Consider the following 21198-nt stretch of genomic DNA (forward strand, 5'->3'; position numbering starts at 1 on the left):
GTTTACAGCTTTACGGCAACCTTCACACTTTACACGCTACACTACACTGGACACGTTTTAAAGTTCACACGTTTCCCACCTACGGCAGTACCTATTGAGTTTGACTATTCATAGCAATTGACGCTAACACCCATCTTTCAATAGATTTTATTCATTCTTCATTGAATTTTTTTCCTACCGGTTCTTGTTCAAATTTTATATTGGAAACAATAGTCCAATGAGTAGTTCTTGCTAATTTTCCTGTATTTTAATATAAAATTTGTTTAAATCTGGTCAGGTAATGAACGGTACCAAAAATGTGATGTTTCATCTACTGATGATTGAAACTATGAAACAGATAAAATTTAGCACCCTAAAACATTATATAGAGCCCTCATGAATAGTTCGTTCCCTGGCCTTCCCTACGTCTTCCCAACTTTTCCCTCTATAACCTTTCCTTGACTGGACTATAGTGCCATCATAATATTTTTGTTTACTGCAATAGTCTTTCTATGAGTAACGTCTTACCTGTTAAACACTTTTTCAAGACCGAGGACAGCAATGCCGAATTGGTTGCATCAAAAACAAAAGTGTTGAACTTTGAACAGTTGGTCAACAATAAAACTTGGTGGTTTGATAGAATTGGCTAACTCGGAATTCGCTATAATATATGAATCACTATATATATGATCAATGAATATATATATATAAAATATATATGATCATATGAATCAATACCATATGATCAGAGCAGATTTGATTCATACGGCAGTTTAACAAGGAGTCAGCTAATTCCGAGATAAGTCAAGCTGGCAAGTCGTCCACTGTCAATTCAAAAACTCATGCAATCCATAGAAAGGATTGACTTGTAGCCAGCAAGGGATGCAGCGGCCTCAATGTTGCCGTGCTAGAATGGACAGCGTTCTGTAGTCTTTGGTGAGTGTTTAACACCTCACGATATGCATACCTAGTTTCCTCTCTGAAAGCACTGCATCGACTGAGCTTGTTTGTCAACTTGGCAAACGCGCTTATTTCTATGACTCTATTCATTAATCTAATAGGCTGTATTGGTTCTGAAATGAAAATGAAATGACAAAATGTTTTAGTAACTTAGGCGGAGTTAGGACTTACTTTATAGGTTCTCCATGTCTCTGCTTCGCATGTCCCTCCACGTCGTAGGTTCTTTCAATATTCTACTATAGAAGTCTTGCAACTTCTCAGAACTCCTTTATACTGTGTACGGTACTTTTACAATTCATACTATAATAGGTTTTCTTGAATAGATAGCTCTTCAATATTCTCTTAAGGTACGTACAGATATACGTGCCGCAAACATGAGCAATTCACTTTTAATCAGCTGATTATATCTGTATATTTTACAGAAAAGGTAAGATATAGATATAGAAAGCTTGGCATCAGCTGATTAAAAGTGAATCGGCATCAGCTGATTAAAAGTGAATCGGCATCAGCTGATTAAAAGTGAATCGGCATCAGCTGATTAAAAGTGAATCGGCATCAGCTGATTAAAAGTGAATCGGCATCAGCTGATTAAAAGTGAATCGGCATCAGCTGATTATATCTGTATATTTTACAGAAAAGGTAAGATATAGATATAGAAAGCTTGGCATCAGCTGATTAAAAGTGAATCGGCATCAGCTGATTAAAAGTGAATCGGCATCAGCTGATTAAAAGTGAATCGGCATCAGCTGATTAAAAGTGAATCGGCATCAGCTGATTATATCTGTATATTTTACAGAAAAGGTAAGATATAGATATAGAAAGCTTGGCATCAGCTGATTAAAAGTGAATCGGCATCAGCTGATTAAAAGTGAATCGGCATCAGCTGATTAAAAGTGAATCGGCATCAGCTGATTAAAAGTGAATCGGCATCAGCTGATTATATCTGTATATTTTACAGAAAAGGTAAGATATAGATATAGAAAGCTTGGCATCAGCTGATTATATCTGTATATTTTACAGAAAAGGTAAGATATAGATATAGAAAGCTTGGCATCAGCTGATTAAAAGTGAATTGCTCATGTTCGCGGCGCGTAAATCTGTACGCACCTTTAAACATCACAAGGCACGTGCATATTCTCATTTTCATGAGAAGCTAATTATATAGACATATCCTAATTGCAAAACTCCTAGTACAGTACAAAACATGGCACAATTCTTCAACTTTCAATGTGTAGTGTAGGTTGGTTATATTCTTTTAAAAGTTCCTTTTAATATATTCAGGATATCTCATTACTGTTGTCGCTAACTCGCTGAGATGCGAGCAGTTGACAGAACCACAGACAAAATTTCTTTATTTCAAAATGATAAGAAAATAGAACATAATTATGATCTATTATATCAAATGAAAATACAAAAATCATCAAACATTATTTTTACTTATTCCAGTCTTGAAAATGAATAATACATTATTTACTGTAACTATTCTAATACTAATGCAATCCATAGAAAGGATTGACTTGTAGCCAGCAAGGGATGCAGCGGCCTCAATGTTGCCGTGCTAGAATGGACAGCGTTCTGTAGTCTTTGGTGAGTGTTTAACACCTCACGATATGCATACCTAGTTTCCTCTCTGAAAGCACTGCATCGACTGAGCTTGCTTGTCAACTTGGCAAACGCGCTTATTTCTATGACTCTATTCATTAATCTAATAGGCTGTATTGGTTCTGAAATGAAAATGAAATGACAAAATGTTTTAGTAACTTAGGCGGAGTTAGGACTTACTTTATAGGTTCTCCATGTCTCTGCTTCGCATGTCCCTCCACGTCGTAGGTTCTTTCAATATTCTACTATAGAAGTCTTGCAACTTCTCAGAACTCCTTTATACTGTGTACGATACTTTTACAATTCATACTATAATAGGTTTTCTTGAATATATAGCTCTTCAATATCCTCTTAAGGTACGTAAAGATATACGTGCCGCAAACATGAGCAATTCACTTTTAATCAGCTGATTATATCTGTATATTTTACAGAAAAGGTAAGATATAGATATAGAAAGCTTGGCATCAGCTGATTAAAAGTGAATCGGCATCAGCTGATTATATCTGTATATTTTACAGAAAAGGTAAGATATAGATATAGAAAGCTTGGCATCAGCTGATTAAAAGTGAATTGCTCATGTTCGCGGCGCGTAAATCTGTACGCACCTTTAAACATCACAAGGCTCGTGCATATTCTCATTTTCATGAGAAGCTAATTATATAGACATATCCTACTTGCAAAAATTCCAACTACTGTACAAAACATGGCCAATTCCTAAACTTTTAATGTGTAGTGTAGGTTGGTTATATTCTTTTAAAATTTCATTTTAATATATTCAGGATATCTCTTTACTGTTGTCGCTGACTCGCTGAGATGCGAGCAGTTGACAGAGACACATACAAAATTCTTCATTTCAAAATGATAAGAAAATAAAACATATAATGATCTATTAAATCAAATGAAAATAATACAAAAATCATCAAACATTATTTTTACTTATTCCAGTCTTAAAAATGAATAATACATTATTTACTGTAACTATTCTAATACTAATTGCCTATTTCCAAATGGAAATGAGAATTGCACAAGATAAAGGTTTGCATGGGTTTATGAATGCGCAGACCAAAATTACTGAAGCTTATTTCACATAGTTTTAAACATAGAAACAATAAAATTATAAAAATCGATCTCCTTAATATTTTGAAACTTTCTCCATAATTTGTTACAAAATTGGACTACATGTCTACAATATTCAATATAGGTAATGCAAGGTCAGCAACACTTATTATTACAATTATTTTTGTAGCAGGAATACTATATTGTTGTTTATTTTATCTTGTTTGATTTTTGTTAGGTTTTGTAGTTTTTTTAAGGGTTGATAGAATTGGCTAACTCGGAACTTGCTGACTCCATGTTAAACTGCCATATGAACCGACTGTAAAGCTGCGTTTACACCAAAGTTATTAACAAAATGTTTATTTATCCGTCCTTATAGATTCTATTGGATTGAACATAGCTTATCATACACACGATGAGTATATGTGTTTGTCAAGTTCCGTTCAATGTAATAGAATCTATAAGGACGGATAAATAAACATTTTGTTGATAACTTTGGTGTAAACGCAGCTTTACAGTCGGTCACTGTCGCTCCGCCCCCATGATCTACCGGAATCTCATCCACCACCTCCGTTAAACCACACGCCACCAAAACCTTACCCACAGATTGGTTCGTCAAGAGCAGATATCCTCTCCAAATATACAGAGTGAGTCATATACGTATGAGAACCCTTCAATAAGTTGAAGACTGTTGTAGATATAGCACTGTAACTTTCAGGATAAGTTATTGATCGAATACTCCATCTTTTGACGTACAACTGAAGTACCCCTCATAAGGGGGTGACTTAGGGGTTGTAATTTCTTATATCAAAAGTGTTCATGAGTTCACAGGGTGTTTTTGGTAGTAGTTCCCTTTCCACGTACAAATTACGACTCCACATATCGCTGGCTTTGTCCGTCCAAACTTGCTTTTAAGTTTTTCAGTTTATTGCATGATAGTTTTATACCTTGTGAGATTGAACTTGTGAACGGTCGGATCGGATTAAGCCGTAATTTCCACTTGTCCAATTTGGTGTGACGTTGGTTTTTGATATCTTTAAATTTTATGAGAGTGGACATAAACGGTTGGATCGGTTGGAGCTGTAATTTCCACTTGTACTATTCAAGCCAGTTTCACACATATAGATTTTTGAACATACGATTTTTTGCCGTCCTTATAAATTCTATTAGATTAAACAGATGATGTTTGTCAAGTTACGTTTAATCTGATAGAGTTTATAAGGACGACAAAATACCGTACGACCAAAAATCTATGTGTGTGTAGCTAGCCTAAGGTCCTGCACAGACACATCGATTTTTGGTCGTACGGTATTTTGCCGTCCGTATAAATTCTATTAGATTAAACAGATAATGTCAAGTACCGTTCAATCTGATAGAATCCATAAGGACGGCAAAAATCGTACGACCGAAAATGTGTGTCTGCAGGGCTATACACACATCGATTTTTGGTCGTACGGTATTTTGCCATCCTTATAAACTCTATTAGATTAAACAGATGATTTCAAACAGATTATGTTTGTCAAGTTCCGTTTAATCTAATAGAATTCATAAGGACTGCAAAATATCGTACGACCAAAAATCGATGGCGTGTGTAGCTAGCCTAAGTGTGAGGTTGGATTCGAATCAGCAACCGATTCATTTGTATTGTTACCTAGCTTTCTAAATAATATGCACGGTCATCGTGGTTTTCCTTAAATAGGCTGGTTTCCTTCTTCAGCATTGGAATGACTATTTCTCCATCCTTGTTGCTCTTATTTCAATTTTGAAGCCTGAAGCCAGCCTCCATTGCTGGAAAGATGAACTTTGGAAAGGACGTAGAGCAAAGAGTTCTTACAAATAATTATTATAATATTACACTTGACAATACATGAATCTAGTCGAATTTAATACTTCCTTAAATCTAAATACTAAGTCACGAACAAGGTTGAATTTTTTTTCACTTTTTGTGTAGTTGAGAAGTTGATATTGTGGTAATTATTCATATTGAATGAAAAAGACTAAGAAATTGTCAAAAACCACAGATTTATTGATACTTAGAAAGACCGGTTCGGTTATTACACCATTGTCAATCTCTGATAAACCTCTGATATATCTCAGTTAATCAGAGATTGACAATGGTGTAATAACCAAAACCGGTCTTTCTAAGTATCAATAAATCTGTGGTATTTGACAATTTCTTAGTCTTTTTCATTCAATAAGGTTGAAAATATAAATAAAAATAGTAATCTAAGAACTCTTTTTAAAACGTATTTAGTCACAATATGTTTCGGAAAATAACTTATTTTCCAATCACTTTATAATGGCATTATAGTCGAAACATATTGTGACTAAATAATTTTTAAAAACAGTACTTGGATTTCTATTTTTATTTATATTCAAGAGTAGCTCTAAAGAAAAAATACAATATTTAAAATGTACTCATACAAAAATCAATACAGCATTGGAAAATCATCCAAACACATATGAAAATAATTATTGGAATAGATAAAATTTACCTGTACAAAATTAACAAAGTTCCTCCAACATTAGAAAATCTACCAAACACGTATAAAAATAATTATTTTATTAAATAATGCACCAAGTTCTAGTGAGTGGTAACTGGCGATTTATGTTGGATCCGTTCACATCTGAGGCCCCAGTCTTGGATCAGAGTAGATACTTATCTGAGTAGCAATCATTTGAGCTATGTACTTCTTAGGTGACGGCACTGCTATGAAATTTATCTTGTCTCCTGAAATGAGAGCAAATTAATAAAAATGAATAATTATTGATTATAACTAGAATTGAAATGAGAGTAAACTAATTAAGATGAACAGAATTGCAAGGTCGATTGGTAGAGAGTACTAATAAGTCCTAACTTCGCCTAATAAAGAATGTTTTCATTTCATTTCAATTGCACATTGAGTTCTCTAGAAAAATTAAATATAGTATATTAGACTATATATAGATATTATCTTCTATCAATCTTCTCCATCCAATATAACTCATCCTGATTAAATCCATTCTATAGCCTGAGTGAATTAATTGATAGTGAGATGACATTTTGAAACTTTTTTGTGGCATGTTTTATAGACCCTGACACAGCCTATCCAGCAGCGCTGGTCAATGATTTGGAATAAAACTAAAACTAATCCCTGATCTCATCTTCCCATCGTATTCTCGGTCTGTCGTGAGGCCCATTGACGGCTTAAATTAAATAAGATTTTTTTAGATTACGTCTTGGGGACCCCAGGATGGAGTGTAAGACAAGTCAATATACCATATTATATGCATATTGTAATATATATACAGTATATACACATATGGTTTGAGTATATCTCGCAGTATGTACCTATGTAAAAAGGCTGTCCAGTTTATTAACATAGAAAATATTGTGTATTCATACACACAGAATGTCAAGATTTTGAAACAAACCCAGATATTCAGATGGAAAGGAACTCTTGAATATTTAAGACAAAATTTTGTCTTGGAACTCTGTATCACAATACTATAACTAGTAGTTCTGTGAACAGTGTAGACCTCGCGCAGTTATAAACCGCAGCCTCCTCTTATACTGTCCATCAGTGTAAATCCTGTCTGTATGTCGTGTCGGCGAGATATCGGTGTGAAAACGGCTAATGGCTGTTCGGGTTGGTGTATCAAAAATGCTATCATCAAAAGCTAATCTCCTTCAAGACATACTGGCAACAGGACAGCCAGAGTTCAAAGCAGAGAAAGTTCGAGAAACAATACTATGTTATTTTAGTTATTAATTGCATGCGTTATTCCACGCAATCAATAATTCATTTAATAGTGCATAAAAATTGCATTCTATGAGGCATGCAATTAATAGTCTACATAGCTGCTGATTTTTTACCAAGTTACATTGAGATATTGAATGGCAAGCAATTTATAATCCACTCGACTGCTGATTTATGATGAATAATTCTTTAGTCTGATTTTTACTCTAATATTGGCGTATGAAGGAGGCTCCTTTTTCCTTTATATTATCCTTGAAATGCAAAATTTCCAAAAACCTTGTATATACGTCAACGCGCAATTTAAAAAGGAACATACCTGTCAATTTTTTTAAAAATCTATTACCGCGTTTCGCCGTAAATGCGCAATATATAAACATTTAAACATAAAGAGAAATTGCTAAACCGTCGACTTGAATCTTAGACCTCACTTCGCTCGGTCAAAAAATATCCCATCAACTAAAAACTTTTTTAGTTAATATTTTCACACTTTCCTGATTTTTCAAGGTATTTGTTAGTTTATTATAAAATACCTTACCAATATAGCTAGGCTTTTTCTCAAATAGTCTGCTGCTATGGCTTTCTAGATGATAATCGGCTCTATGTCGTGTATTGTAATCATGAATATTAAAATTTTGGGTTACACTGTTCATTTTCACATAAAATATTGTTTCATAAAGATACAAAGAAGGTACTGTTAGCAGTCCAAGTCTTTTGAATAAAGACTCCAGCCTATCATTTATCTTCCATACACCAAATAGCCCTTTTCTGTATTTTCAAAACTCTGTCCAGGTTCTGTTTAGATGTGTTACCCCAAACTAAAATAGCATACCTGACATGTGACAATAAAAGACCATGGTATGCTGTTAGGAGTAACTTTTTGTCTTTCAACCTGGAAAGTTGTCTGAGAACAAATAGCCTACAGCAAAAGACATTTTATTACAAATTTTGTGAATGTAGGGGGTCCAAGTCAATCGTCTATCCAATAACATATAAGTCACGTTTTTGGCTTGATACTATATAAAGTGGATTGTTTTAGTTAATTTCCTATATTACCGTTTTAAATTCAAAATCTTATGTGATTATTTTGGGATCAAAATGTATGTGTTTAAAACTGCTGAAGAATCATAACCTCTTTTGGACAAATATGCAATCGAAATTCGGGAATGGAATAGTAAGGGCTATAAGCCTGTTTTTTCGTTTCCAATCATTTTATGATTCAGTTGTTTTGTCATTGTTGTTGTTAAATAAGATTCCAATAAATGCTATCTCTTCTTCTTGTTCTAGTTGACAATCATTTATAAAAAATAGGTACCACTTTAAGCGCCCTATCCTCATTCGGATTATATTTGTTCTTAAATTGAAGGAATTGGCATTTATTGCTGTTAATAGCTTGGACCAGTTATAGAATAGACACGCCCCATACTCAAAGTCGATGAAGCCAACATCTACTGCCATATCGCTCCATCGTGACGTCAGCATCGGATAGAAAACTTTTCTGAAGAGTTTGTTTACATTGTTTTCCATAGCAGATTGTGTCTATTTCAGCGGGAGCGCAGCGGGAATTACCATTTTCATAAATAATAATTTACTTCCATCTGAAATAGACACAATCTGAAAGTTTTCTATCCGATGCTGACGTCACGATGGGGCGATATGGCAGTAGATGTTGGCTTCATTGACTTTCAGTATGGGGCGTGTCTATTCTACTAGTAGTTCTGTGAATAGTAGACCTCACGCAGTATTCTCATCCACAAGTACCTGATTGAAATTATAGACCTTGTGGAAATACAGCAATAGACTGGCTTCTCCACACATCTGTGTAATCACTTGTCAGCTGATTTATGATGAATGATTCCATAGTCTGATTTTTACTCTAATATTGGCGTATGAAGGAGGCTCCTTTTTCCTTTTATATTATCCTTGAAATGCAAAATTTCCAAAAACCTTGTATATACGTCGACGCGCAATTAAAAAAGGAACATACCTGTCAAATTTCATGAAAATCTATTACCGCGTTTCGACGTAAATGCGCAACATATAAACATTTAAACATAAAGAGAATGCTAAACCGTTGACTTAAATCTAAAGGTGCGTACAGATATAAGCGCCGCGAACATGTGCAATTCACTTTTAACCGTCGACTTGAATCTAGACCTCACTTCGCTCGGTCAATAACTGGTCCTTGGTTAATAGTTAGCTTCATTTGGTTTAAAAATTGAACTATTGACTGTACACCTATATGGGCATTAATTTCTAAATCATCTAGAACTTGATTATTGAATTGCAGGCTAGTTGGGGAACCTTCACATAAGGGACTCCTCACCAACAAGAAAGCAATACGATTTTCCAGCTAAAAGTTCATCATTCACTTTCAACAAACCTTTTTTGAAGATTTCCCTCAAGTCTTTGGTAGATAGGTTGAGTTTGAAAAGGAAGCACATACTCCTATGGAAGAGAATGCTCTGCCAGACATTGGGCTTGATTGAGCCCAGGGCGATTCCATACTCGGCATTGTTGCCAAATTGTTTGTAGACATGTAGAAATAAATGATGAACTAGCAAAATATTTTATCACAATAATTACAGTTTATCATCAAATTATGAATATTTTATTTTGATATAATATAATTGATCATTATTAACACGAATCAACAACAATTTTAGATTTACTGGAATAGCTTGGAATTATTTTTTTCTGTTGTGGATTTTTTGCATGTGGCTTTATTTGAACTTTAAACACATATATCTACTATAGAAGGCAATGGAAAAGGTAAGAGGAAATAATGTTTTCCTATCATTTCCACTGATTCTGAATACCATTCACAAGTTTAAAAATCGATTCCCGTAGATCCACTCAACTCTCATCATAATCACACGTTTCAATACCCACGCACAAGCCTAGAGCTTATGTGGGCATCATCCTCAGCAAACAAAAGATCCTGAAACCCACCATCGAGAAGGCCTTGATAGTGCCAGCCATTGATATTAAGTAACACATGATATAGCAGAATTTCTTATGGTTGACAGATAGATTCATGAAGAGGCAATAACTGATCCTCTACTTCCTGCCAACCTATACAATGCAGTACCTACACTGAATATTTTTACCACTTCAATTTAAATTCATAAGTTCAAATATCCTATACTATTAAACGAGCAATTTCTGTTTATATGTTTGGATGTTTAGATGTTTATATGTTTGTATTTCACCGGATCTCGAAAACGGCTCTAACGATTCTCACGAAATTCAGAACATAGTAGGTTTATAATATAAAAATTCGATTTCACTAGGTCTCATCCCTGGGAAAACTCGCTGAAGGACATTAAAAGGATAATTATTATTCATCCTTGAAAAAACAGCTGATAATAATTATTTCGTCGTCTGTTGATGATGGAAGAGAGTGAGCGAGTTCATGTGTGTGGGACTGTGTAAAAATTATGACTCAGCTGTTGAATTTTTGTAATCATTCAATCAGGTACTTAGTTCCGTTGCAAAAAAGCAGGGTTATTTTCAATCTTGATTAATTCCAGTAGATCCATCTTTTTGAGATGGTCTTCTCTGATTTGGTACACGTGAAATTAATCAGGATTACAATTTAACCGCTTTTGTGCAACCGGCCTTTGTGAGGGGAATTTTTGCATTCCTCTGGGAATTAATCTCAATTTACTGTGATTAAATAGATCATTCCTGTATGAACTATGAATGTTATTATAATTTCCTCTTTCGTTATAATTTTTTTATGTTTTTGTACTCCAGTGCGAAGCTCGGTCCCTATATTAAATAATAATTTCAGTACAATTATATACTTTATTGGTGCATAAAATGTTTCGATTCATGAGAGCTATGACATATGAAATGGTTTTCATGAGTTGAAACATATTAATCTTATGCACTAATAAAATATTACTGGATAATATCTTCATTTCATTTCAACATATGAATTTGAATTGAAGCGGCAATAGTCAACTGCCTTGTTTAAGCTGGGTTTTCGTTTGTGCATAAATGCCGTCGTCGACCACGACAGGGTGGATCTCACATTGGGTAGATTTCAATTTCTCTAAATAACCTAAAGGATTATGTTCAATTATGTTTTCCTGAGGGAGGCTAAGTTTATACTTTTAAATGGCAATATGTTGCTATTATTAGAAATGTTTTTATTCTTTATAATAAAGACAAATAATGAAAAGTGATTGACTCAGTTAACAAAGGCGAGTCCACTGAGAATTTCACCGTAGAAGAACAAAGAGCCGTGATCAGATGTCACTGTCGTTTTGACTCTGGCTCATAGTGGTGGATCCATGTTTCATAACACGCTACAATTATTCTGAAAGAACTTTCTCCTTCAGTCACATACCGATTTTTCAAATGTTGACTGATTTGAAGTCGGGTTTCTTTGTGAGCGTCCGTGAGTTGTCTAGGCACCCATTTTGCACAAGTTTTGTTGTACTGCAGCTTGTTGTGAATAATGTTATGGACAGTTCCATCACTCGCGTTCACTTTTTTACTTATAAACTCAACAGTGATACGCCTATAGTCCCGAATTAACGAATAAATTCAAGATTCGAGAGATGAAGTCCCAACTTTGACTGGTTGTCCACTGCGTTGATTGTCACGAACTTTTGTACTGTCACTTTGGTACTGTTCTACCCATTTAATTAATTTTTATTTCATATTGATGTATCTTATGTGTGTGTGTGTGTGAATAAATAATTGAATAAAAATTTGTAAACGTTTGAACGATTAAAAAAATGGTCTCCGTACACTTTTAACATTCTTTTGTAGATTTCAGTACCTTTCTCACCTTCTGCGACTAAAAATCTGATCACAGCATGTTGTTCTTCCACGGTGCAATTCTCAAGCGGACTCGCCATTGTTAACTAAGTCAATTTGCGAGTATGTTTACTAAATACGATAGAACAACTGATCAGATGTCATTGCAAGGTTGCCAACTTCATGTCCTGAAAGTTTCATACGGATCATTTAGCCGTTTTTGAGAATTAGTAATTTGTCTCGTTACTTATTGCTCGTAATATGTTCACGAAATACGGTTATTTATTTATTCTTATGGCTTTTATCGGCAGAGAAATCCTTTCGGATGTTCTGCCTTGCCGTATTACCCAATGTCATTTCCTATCAACACTCAAGTTTATAGGTTATGTCTTGGGTTCTTCATGTTTTCTCACTAAAAATTTGCACTTTCACTTCCTGTGATTCTATTTTATAGATTTTAAAATCAAGAAAACTATTTTCAAACACAAAATCACATTTAAAAAGCAGAACTATATAAATTTTGATCACAATATTGAACTGAAAATTTCACATTACGAAATAAGGTGAAACAACTGATCAAATGTCATCGCAAGGTTGCCAACTTCATGTCCTGAAAGTTTCATATGGATCAATTCAACCGTTTTTGAAAATTAGTACATAATTTATCTCGTTACTTATTGAATGACCCTCGTATTAATATTATGTTAATTGGTGGTCTCACCACTCGGATCTTGTTGAAGAAGGTGAGTTCCTCGATGTGCTTTTCATGCAGGTCATACTCCATGCGAGGCTTCTTGCAGAGGTACCAGACGACAGTGGCGAACCACTGGCAATCGAACTCGTTCTCGTGACTGTGACAGGGCACTGCGTCAAAGGTCACCTCTGTGCCCTCCTCAAGGTCACGCGAGCTGTTCAGGGCCGCCTTCACCCGAGTGCCGCGAACGTACAGCTTACTGGCCAGGAAGAACACTTGCTCCAGGCGACCTGCAAAACGTCAACATTCAAATACTCAACCATTTTTAATTTCCTTGCCCTATTACCATAGGTAAGGAAAGTATTGCTTTCCAAAAAAAATTAAGGTACCCTGATTTCAAGTTTTCTATGCGTTTCAAGGTCTACAAATGGAAATTACTTCATATAAAATGAGCGCTGCTATCAAGAGATTGTCAGTTTGGTGTAAGGGTAAGCATTCCTGACCGGTAATTCGGAGGTACTGGGTTCGATTCTCGGTTGACAAATAATTTTTGAATAGTAGCGCTCATCGAATTCCCATTTATAGTGAGGTCCACGTTATAATGACAGTATATAAAGTTGGAAGAATAGCGATGCCGATTCTCTGTATTAATCAATCATATTTCTACACTGTCAAAAAAATAATTGGCATCGTTGTGAAAAGGATAGTACCACCGGCTTTCTCGAATGATAGACAAGGATAGCAAAACCAAAGTTGATCAAATACTGTCATTACAACGTGGACCTCACTATAGCTGTTTACCCTGTTGTCAATATTTGCAGTAGCAGAAGTCTTCGGGGTGAATTACAGCTTTTAATTTGGATTTTCGATTAAAAATAATAGTTTCAAGGTCCCCTGAGTCCAAAAACATGATTTTTTTATTCCGCTCTTCTATATTTATAAAGCTGCGTACAGACTTGAGAGCCACGAACTCACGCATTTCGCTTTTCATCAGCTGATTATATCATTTGTATTTGTACAGAAACGGTAAGATACAGATGTAATAAGCTTAGCATCAGCTGATGAGAAGAAAAATGAGAGTGTTCGTAGAGTCTGTACGCATCTTGTCATTCAAATACTCTTACACCCAACTGCACAAAAGTCTTTAAGGGTCGTTTGCTCAAATTGCTAAAATACATTAAGGGCCGTTCGCACAGTCAAGCTTAAACTGATTTAATCATTTGGTGGCTTAAACTCAAAATGATACAAATAATAACAAACGAGACTTGATACGGATTCAATCCAGTTTAAAATGAAATTTTGTTTAAACTGTCACTGTGCAAACGGCCCTTTAGGTGCATTATCGTTTGTGCGTAAATTTCCGCAGTCGACGACGACAAGCATTGTTGACATTCATATTGTCCAAATTTCAAGTGTGCTAAAACAGCTGATCAAATAACTTTTCATTATTTGTGTTTATTATTCAAGAATCAAACATTTCTAATAATATCAACATATTGCAATTTAAAAGTATAAACACAACCTCCCCCATTAACACATAATTGAACATAATCTTTTAGGTTATTTAGACAAATTGAAATCTACCCAATCTGAGATCCTCACCCTGTCGTTGTCGACGATGGCATTTACGCACAAAAGTCTTTAAGGGCCGTTTGCTCAGTATTGATTTCTAAACTAGATTAAGTTAATCAAGTTTTAGTTAATCTGAAAGTTTAAACTTGAATCGGTTTTCTCAATGCATTTACTAATCCAGTCTAAGTTAAACTAGTTTAGCGTTGAGTTGGTCATAAAATGACATCATTTATAATATCAAGAGGCTGAATTCTACAGGGAATTTGTTATTTGTTTACAACCCAGCAGTAAACTGAGGCTACTCATTAGTTGTTTGTGATCTACGATATACATAGCTGTACGGTAATGGAAGATTAAAGGTGCGTACAGACTTTCGCTCTGCTCCGCAACCGAACGTCACTCGAGCAGATCGATTGATGATCGACCGGGGAGCAAGAGTGGAACGCGAGAAGAGCTAACATCTCCCGTAACGTTCATGATCGGTGTGAATGCAGAGCGGGGGCGGAGTGATGGAGGAACGGGGCGGAGCGATGGAGGAACGAGGGCGGAGCGTGCGCGGAGCGGGTTGGAGGCGCGTATATCTGTACGCAGCTTAAAAGCGACCGAGAAATTTCTGAAATAATGATGAAAAATTACTATTGAATTTAGTGTTCGTGTCAGAAGATGGTGCCTATGGCCCTAGGTCATCAACAAACAACAATAAATCATTTGAAAATGGAAATAAATTAAGAGCTTTGAGTCGAACATCGTACTCAAGAATGTGTTGAAAACCAGAATTCACCCACAGTATCCCTGCTTGTTGTAGGAGGCGACTAAAATGGCCCCAAGGCAACTCCAGAAGTTGCCTTACCTTCAAACCCACGGGATTTGCCCCATCAGGGCAGTTTCGGAGGGGCAAAAAGAAAAACCCAAGAGACCAGAGATGGGTGAAACTCCAGACACAAAAAAATGTGGGTCAGGAGGCTGAGTCGAGGGTGGCCGGGCATCCTAGAAGCAGGTTGGCCACCCTTTCCTCAGCGGAAGGACCTACAAAAAGGCCAGGAGTGGAACTCACGTAGGTCACGAGTTTGTGGGTAGAGAGACCAAACCTCAACACGCTCAAAGAAGGGCGGCCATTTGGGCAAAACTTCTTGGGAGAGGTGAGACTTTCGACCCAGCGAAGTTTCGGAGGGGCAAGAAGAAAAAACCCAAGAGACCAGAGATGGGTGAAACTCCAGGCACAAATGTGGGTCAAGGGTGGCCGGGCGCCCTAGAGGCAACTTGGCCACCCCTTCCTCAGCGGAAGGACCTTAAAAGAAGGCCAGGAGTGGAACTCACGTAGGTCACGAGGACTAATCAGTCTGAAGAGACTGCCAAGCATATCACACTGGATTGCGACAAGCAACCAAGTGATGAATGAGATGTTAGCATGGGGAAAAACTCCTGGTTCTTGTAAAGGACGCAGGTATTGGTTTGGCTTGCCTAACTAACATACTACATGGGAACCGAATAAGCTTCGGTTGACGTTGGGGTTATTTGAGCCTTTGGATTATTGAATCCGTCCCTTCAAAAACAATAAACAATATTGTATATATGAATAAAGAATGAGAATACAAAATTATTGGAACGCATAATAACTACACTAATGTTTGAGTAATGTTTGTAAGGGGTTTTTTCAAGTAATGTTTAGTAAGCGCATAGTGAAGAATTAGAGGGAAGAGGTCAAAACGGAATAGAGGTACCTCTTGTAACACAAATACAAGAGGTGTACCTCTACCTCGACTTTTCACCTTGTGGGCGCCCCATAACATGAAATGAATTTGTGTTACAGGAGGTACCTCTATCCCGCTTTCCTCTACCTCTTTCCTTCTCACTATGCGCACATCCTAAAGCCTAAAGCCGGTCCAGACGCTCAAGTCTACCAACAGTCCTTTGCTCAAGCAAAAGACGGATCGTTTGGTTCATTGCGTCCACACGCATCCGTCTTATGTCGTCCGTTTTCCTATTTTTGTGCTCACAAGCTCAGTTCGTCATCAACATACATCTATCATATATCCGGTAGATAAGTAGTAATTTTATCGTATTTTTTCGCTGATTCAATTGGATAATGCTATATTCAACAACATAATGACAAAAATATTACTGTTAATCGCTAAATGACTTTGTTGACATGTCATATCTCGAGACACAGTGATTGTAAATGGATTGAAATTTTGTAGATAGTATTCTTATCAACAATATAGTAAATCTTAAATATATCATGGTAGTAAATCATAATATCAACATCAAATTCTGAGAGTATCATGAGAATCAAGAAAGAAAGAAAGGGTTAAATGGCGTTATATACAATCGATAAAAAAACTTGCCCATTTTCAAGTACTCGCGAGGCATTTTATTAATTGGAGGGCGCTGAATCCGAATCTGAAATTACAATTTCTCTATCTCCATTTTTACACGAATTAGTTTTTGGTGGATAGGCAAAAGACGGACGGTTTGATGGGAAAAGGTTCCCGGCCGATACATTTCAAGTTTGACGACTTCAGCTTGAGGACCCATCCGTTTTACCGTCCAGACGCAACGACTTACATGCTCCGACTTTTGCTTGAGCAAAAGACTGAAGCTAAACTTGAGCGTCTGGACCGGGCTTTACATAGATAAGTGGATAACTTGAACTTGAATTAATGAGTTTAAATCAGAAGAAGTTATAACACAGTCCAACATCACATTACATGGTTTTCGTCAAACATCACATCAATAACAATGTTTGGTTTTGAAGCATCTAAATTTGAAAATCTACTTTGTGAAAATAATTAAGGACTGAAAATTTTTTGAAGTGAACAACTACAAGACTTAACCTATTTCGGACTATGTGTAACCTTTATCTAAATTTGGGAGAGGAATAGCACACGGTTACCTTATTGAAGGTTTTTCTCTCCTTATTGAAGGTTTTTATTGAACCTTTTCTCTCCCTATCATTTTTATGATGTACTTATTGTATGAATCAATAAAGAAAATAAATGAGATAGACGTAGTGGGCGTTATCCAAATTTATTGAAATCGTCCAGTCCATATAAACATGATATGATGCAGGCATGATTAGAGATGGATGAAATAGAATAGAACAACGCTAGGGTGTGAATGCGTAAATATGCAAGTGCACGTTCGATCATGCATGAGCCGAGAACTAAAATCTGGAAAGAGCCATACAAACACGTTGTGACGTGCATGCAGCTGCTGACACTGAACCCAACCAGTACGTGCCTGCGTTCAGTGTGAGTGTTCCTATTGCTCTTCTCATAGTTTGTTATTTATCTGCGCGCTTGGTCATTCATAACCCAGCATGCACTTACACATATACGCATCCAATGTGATCAACCCCCTGTGGGTTGGGGAGCTTTGAATCAAACATCGTACTTGAGAATTTGTTGAAAACCAGAATACACCCACAGTATCCCTGCTTGTCGTAGGAGGCGACTGAAAGGGACCCCCTTTCCAAAACCCTTCTCCTTCTTAATATGCTTTGGAACTTTTTATTTCTAGAATGGCACTTTTTCCATTGACTTAGCTTTGTGCCATTCTTTATTTCTGTCGGCCTTCCTTGGCCATATTCTTACTTCTTCTTAGGCCAACCCAAGGTGTTATGTGGACCGTGCTGATGGGTGGTACTTTTATATGGTGTTTCTAACGGTGCCTGCAGGATACCCGCGCCCTCCTGTAGTATTTAGCCTTGCCTGGACATGCGGGGCTCTGCCTGGGTTGACTCCACTTCCCTAGCTGTTCGTGGGAACCACATGAACAAAGTAAGCCTTCAAACCCATGGATCTGCCCCATCAGGGCAGGTTTCTTAATCTAAAATTGGTGCTTCAGGAACACAGGAGGTTCCGTTGCACTATTATGTAGAGGCTATTAACATAGAGAAGGCTTCTACGGATCACGACATGTATGATGTAAGCTCAATCACATCATCCCAACTGGAGAGGAAGGATGAACTTCTCAGACCACTGCTCAAAGAAGAACGGCCATTCAGGCATAAATTCTTGGGAGAGGTGAGGCTTTTGACCCTGCAAAGTTTCGGAGGGGCAAAAAGAAAAAATCTGGTGTGGCGCACTCACACAACTTTCCGTGCCGTTATGAAAATTGATCACCTGACGCTAGTGTTCCCGCGCATCTCAAGTCAAAGATCTGAGCCAGCTGGTGACAGTTCAGTAACGCTGGATACACACGAGATCTGCTATCTCTTCATAGTGAATGATTTAATAGAATCAAGAGTTGCCAAAAGTTTGCAATTGAATAATTACATTTTCTCAAATTTCAAGCTTATTTTCAATTTTAGGTGAAAATGTTACTGGACATTAATTTAAGAGATTTCAATGTTCAATTTTTTCCACTCGAAATTTTTTGTTTAAATCATATCTGAGTCCTGATAATTGGAAATCTAAAATCGGACTTGCATAGATGGAGCGGAGCTCCTTTTTTACAGATTTTACAGATATGGGACTTGTAACAGTTGATAGTTCAATGACTATTTTAGGTATAAATTTGATCAAAATCGTTGGAGCCATTTTAGAGAAAATCGCGAAAAACCCTGTTTTTGACCTCATTTTAGCCGTCATCTTGAATCGCATTCGATCGAAATTGTTAGTGTCTGATCCTTATAGTGTAAGGACCTTGAGTTCCAAATTTCAAGTCATTCCGTTAATTGGGAGATGATATATCGTGTACACAGACGTACATACACTCATACACACATACACAAACACACACACACACACACATACAGACCAATACCCAAAAACCACTTTTTTGGACTCAGGGGACCTTGAAAGGTATAGAAATTTAGAAATTGGGTTACCTTAATTTTTTTCGGAAAGCAATACTTTCCTTACCTATGGTAATAAAGCAAGGAAAGTAAAAACCCAAGAGACCAGAGATGGGTGAAACTCCAGGCACAAAAAATGTGGGTCGAGTCTGAGTCAAGGGTAGCCAGGCGCCCTAGAGGCAACTTGGCGACCCCTTCATCAACGGAAGGACCTTCAAAGAGGGCCAGGAGTGGAATTCACGTAGGTCACGAGGACCAATCATTCTGAAGAGACTGCCAAGCATATCACACTGGATTGCGACAAGCAACCAGATGATGAATGGGATGTTAGCATAGGAAAAACTCCTGGTTCTTGTAAATGACACAGATATTGGTTTGCCTAACTAACATACTACTTGGGAATACAATAAGCTTCGGTTGACGTGTGGGGTTCTTTGAACCTTTGGATCCTTGAATCCGCCCCTTCAAAAATAATAATAACAATGTGATCATGTGAAATTACAAATGGTCGAATAAGTTAATTTCTATCTACATTAATTGGCCACACTGTAATAATTTACTATGTAAGAATGAGAATTTCATTTTATTATAAAATTCGTAACAAAGGAAAAATGTCAACAATGCGTTCTATTATTTCCCCTGACTTCAAAGCTTGAATCTCTCTTTAGAAACTAAATTATAAACTTAGACTAGTTATTTCAAATTTTTGTAATGTAGGTACCTATGATTTTTTGGCGAATAAATTTAAAAATTCAAATGATTAATAGTAATTATATACCAACGTAGCTTAGCAACGTAGCTTAGCTAGAGATACGTCTTCAGAAGACGTAACCGTCGTATATCCCAATGTTGAATCTAAGCTACGCCGGTTTGAAAAGAACAGATTGAGATACTTCGCTACGTCTTTCAAAAGATGAATTTCTAGCTACGCTACGTTGGTGTGTGATGGCCTTAATAATAATTTATACTTGACTGGAGAATAATTACCACTATCAGACTCGAATATTAGTACACCCTGTCTGTTGGCTAAGGACGTAATGGTTCCCCTTCTGTTGATCACACCGGGTGTTGCTATGTCATTGCAATACAGATGAGGAAACAATTTACGATTCGCGACATCGTGCATTATCTGTGTGACAAACCATCCACATCTGCAACAAAACACAAAGCTATTGAAAAAAATCATAGATGATTGAATGAATGAATGAATTTTATTTGCCAAAAACAAAATACAAAAAAAACTTTACAAAAAATAAATATAAGTATATGCTACTGCACTTAAACCAAGATACATACATTTATTTAATTAGATATAATAACGAAATGATATCCTTATTTGATTACAATAATTATTCATTAATGATTGTAGCGATGCTAAAACAAATTGCTATTAATTATGAATTCCATTTCCACCACACAAAAAACAAAAATACCTATAAATTTCACAAACACTTTTTTGGAAATTTACTGACCACTACATCAAGTAAGCGTAGCCAGAGTGTTAATTCAAATAAATTAAATTGTGTATCAATTTTATGTATTCATTAATTATGTATCATTAAATTAATAAAATAATAAAATTCAAGCTAGTTATTCAAATAAATAGTTTGAGTCTAGTCCGCATAACTAACATCAATACTGCCTACAGCGCAACTCAAGAAATTAACAGCAAAAATTATAGAAATAAAAACAGCAGAAATTAACACAACAAAAACCACAGAACAGCAATGCATATCTATTACCATTCTATCTTAATCAGGGTGGCCACCCATTATAAAATGAAAAATTCATGAGTAATTGCCGGTTTTCCAGAGTAAAATTTCAAATTTTCAGGTAGAGTGTCCGCGGTATTTGAGGAACAAGATGCATTCGTGAAGAATTTATTATGGAAATCTTCAGTTTGATCTTCCATGACGAATTGCGAATAGCATATTTAAAATTTCCAAATGTATTGATAATTTTGACATGACCAGAATATCGATGCTTTTAAATATTTTTAGGTTAGGTAGGTAGTTCAAAAAACATTG

The 21198-nt window shown here is 36.2% G+C and overlaps 1 protein-coding gene across 1 annotated transcript; it reads right to left on the reverse strand.

The window, feature by feature from the left end:
* Positions 1 to 5424: 5424 nt before the first annotated feature.
* LOC111044118 lies at positions 5425 to 20347 on the reverse strand. The gene is made up of 5 exons (XM_039435065.1): positions 20159 to 20347; positions 12829 to 13091; positions 12139 to 12214; positions 9718 to 9891; positions 5425 to 6328 (listed from the first exon to the last, which is right to left on the reverse strand). The coding sequence occupies exons 1-5, from the start codon at positions 20295 to 20297 to the stop codon at positions 6219 to 6221; spliced, it is 762 nt and encodes a 253-aa protein (XP_039290999.1). The 5' UTR covers positions 20298 to 20347; the 3' UTR covers positions 5425 to 6218.
* Between the last annotated feature and the right edge of the window lie 851 nt (positions 20348 to 21198).

Source organism: Nilaparvata lugens, chromosome 8 (genome assembly GCF_014356525.2).
Source record: "Nilaparvata lugens isolate BPH chromosome 8, ASM1435652v1, whole genome shotgun sequence".
Taxonomy (NCBI): Eukaryota; Metazoa; Arthropoda; class Insecta; order Hemiptera; family Delphacidae; genus Nilaparvata; species Nilaparvata lugens.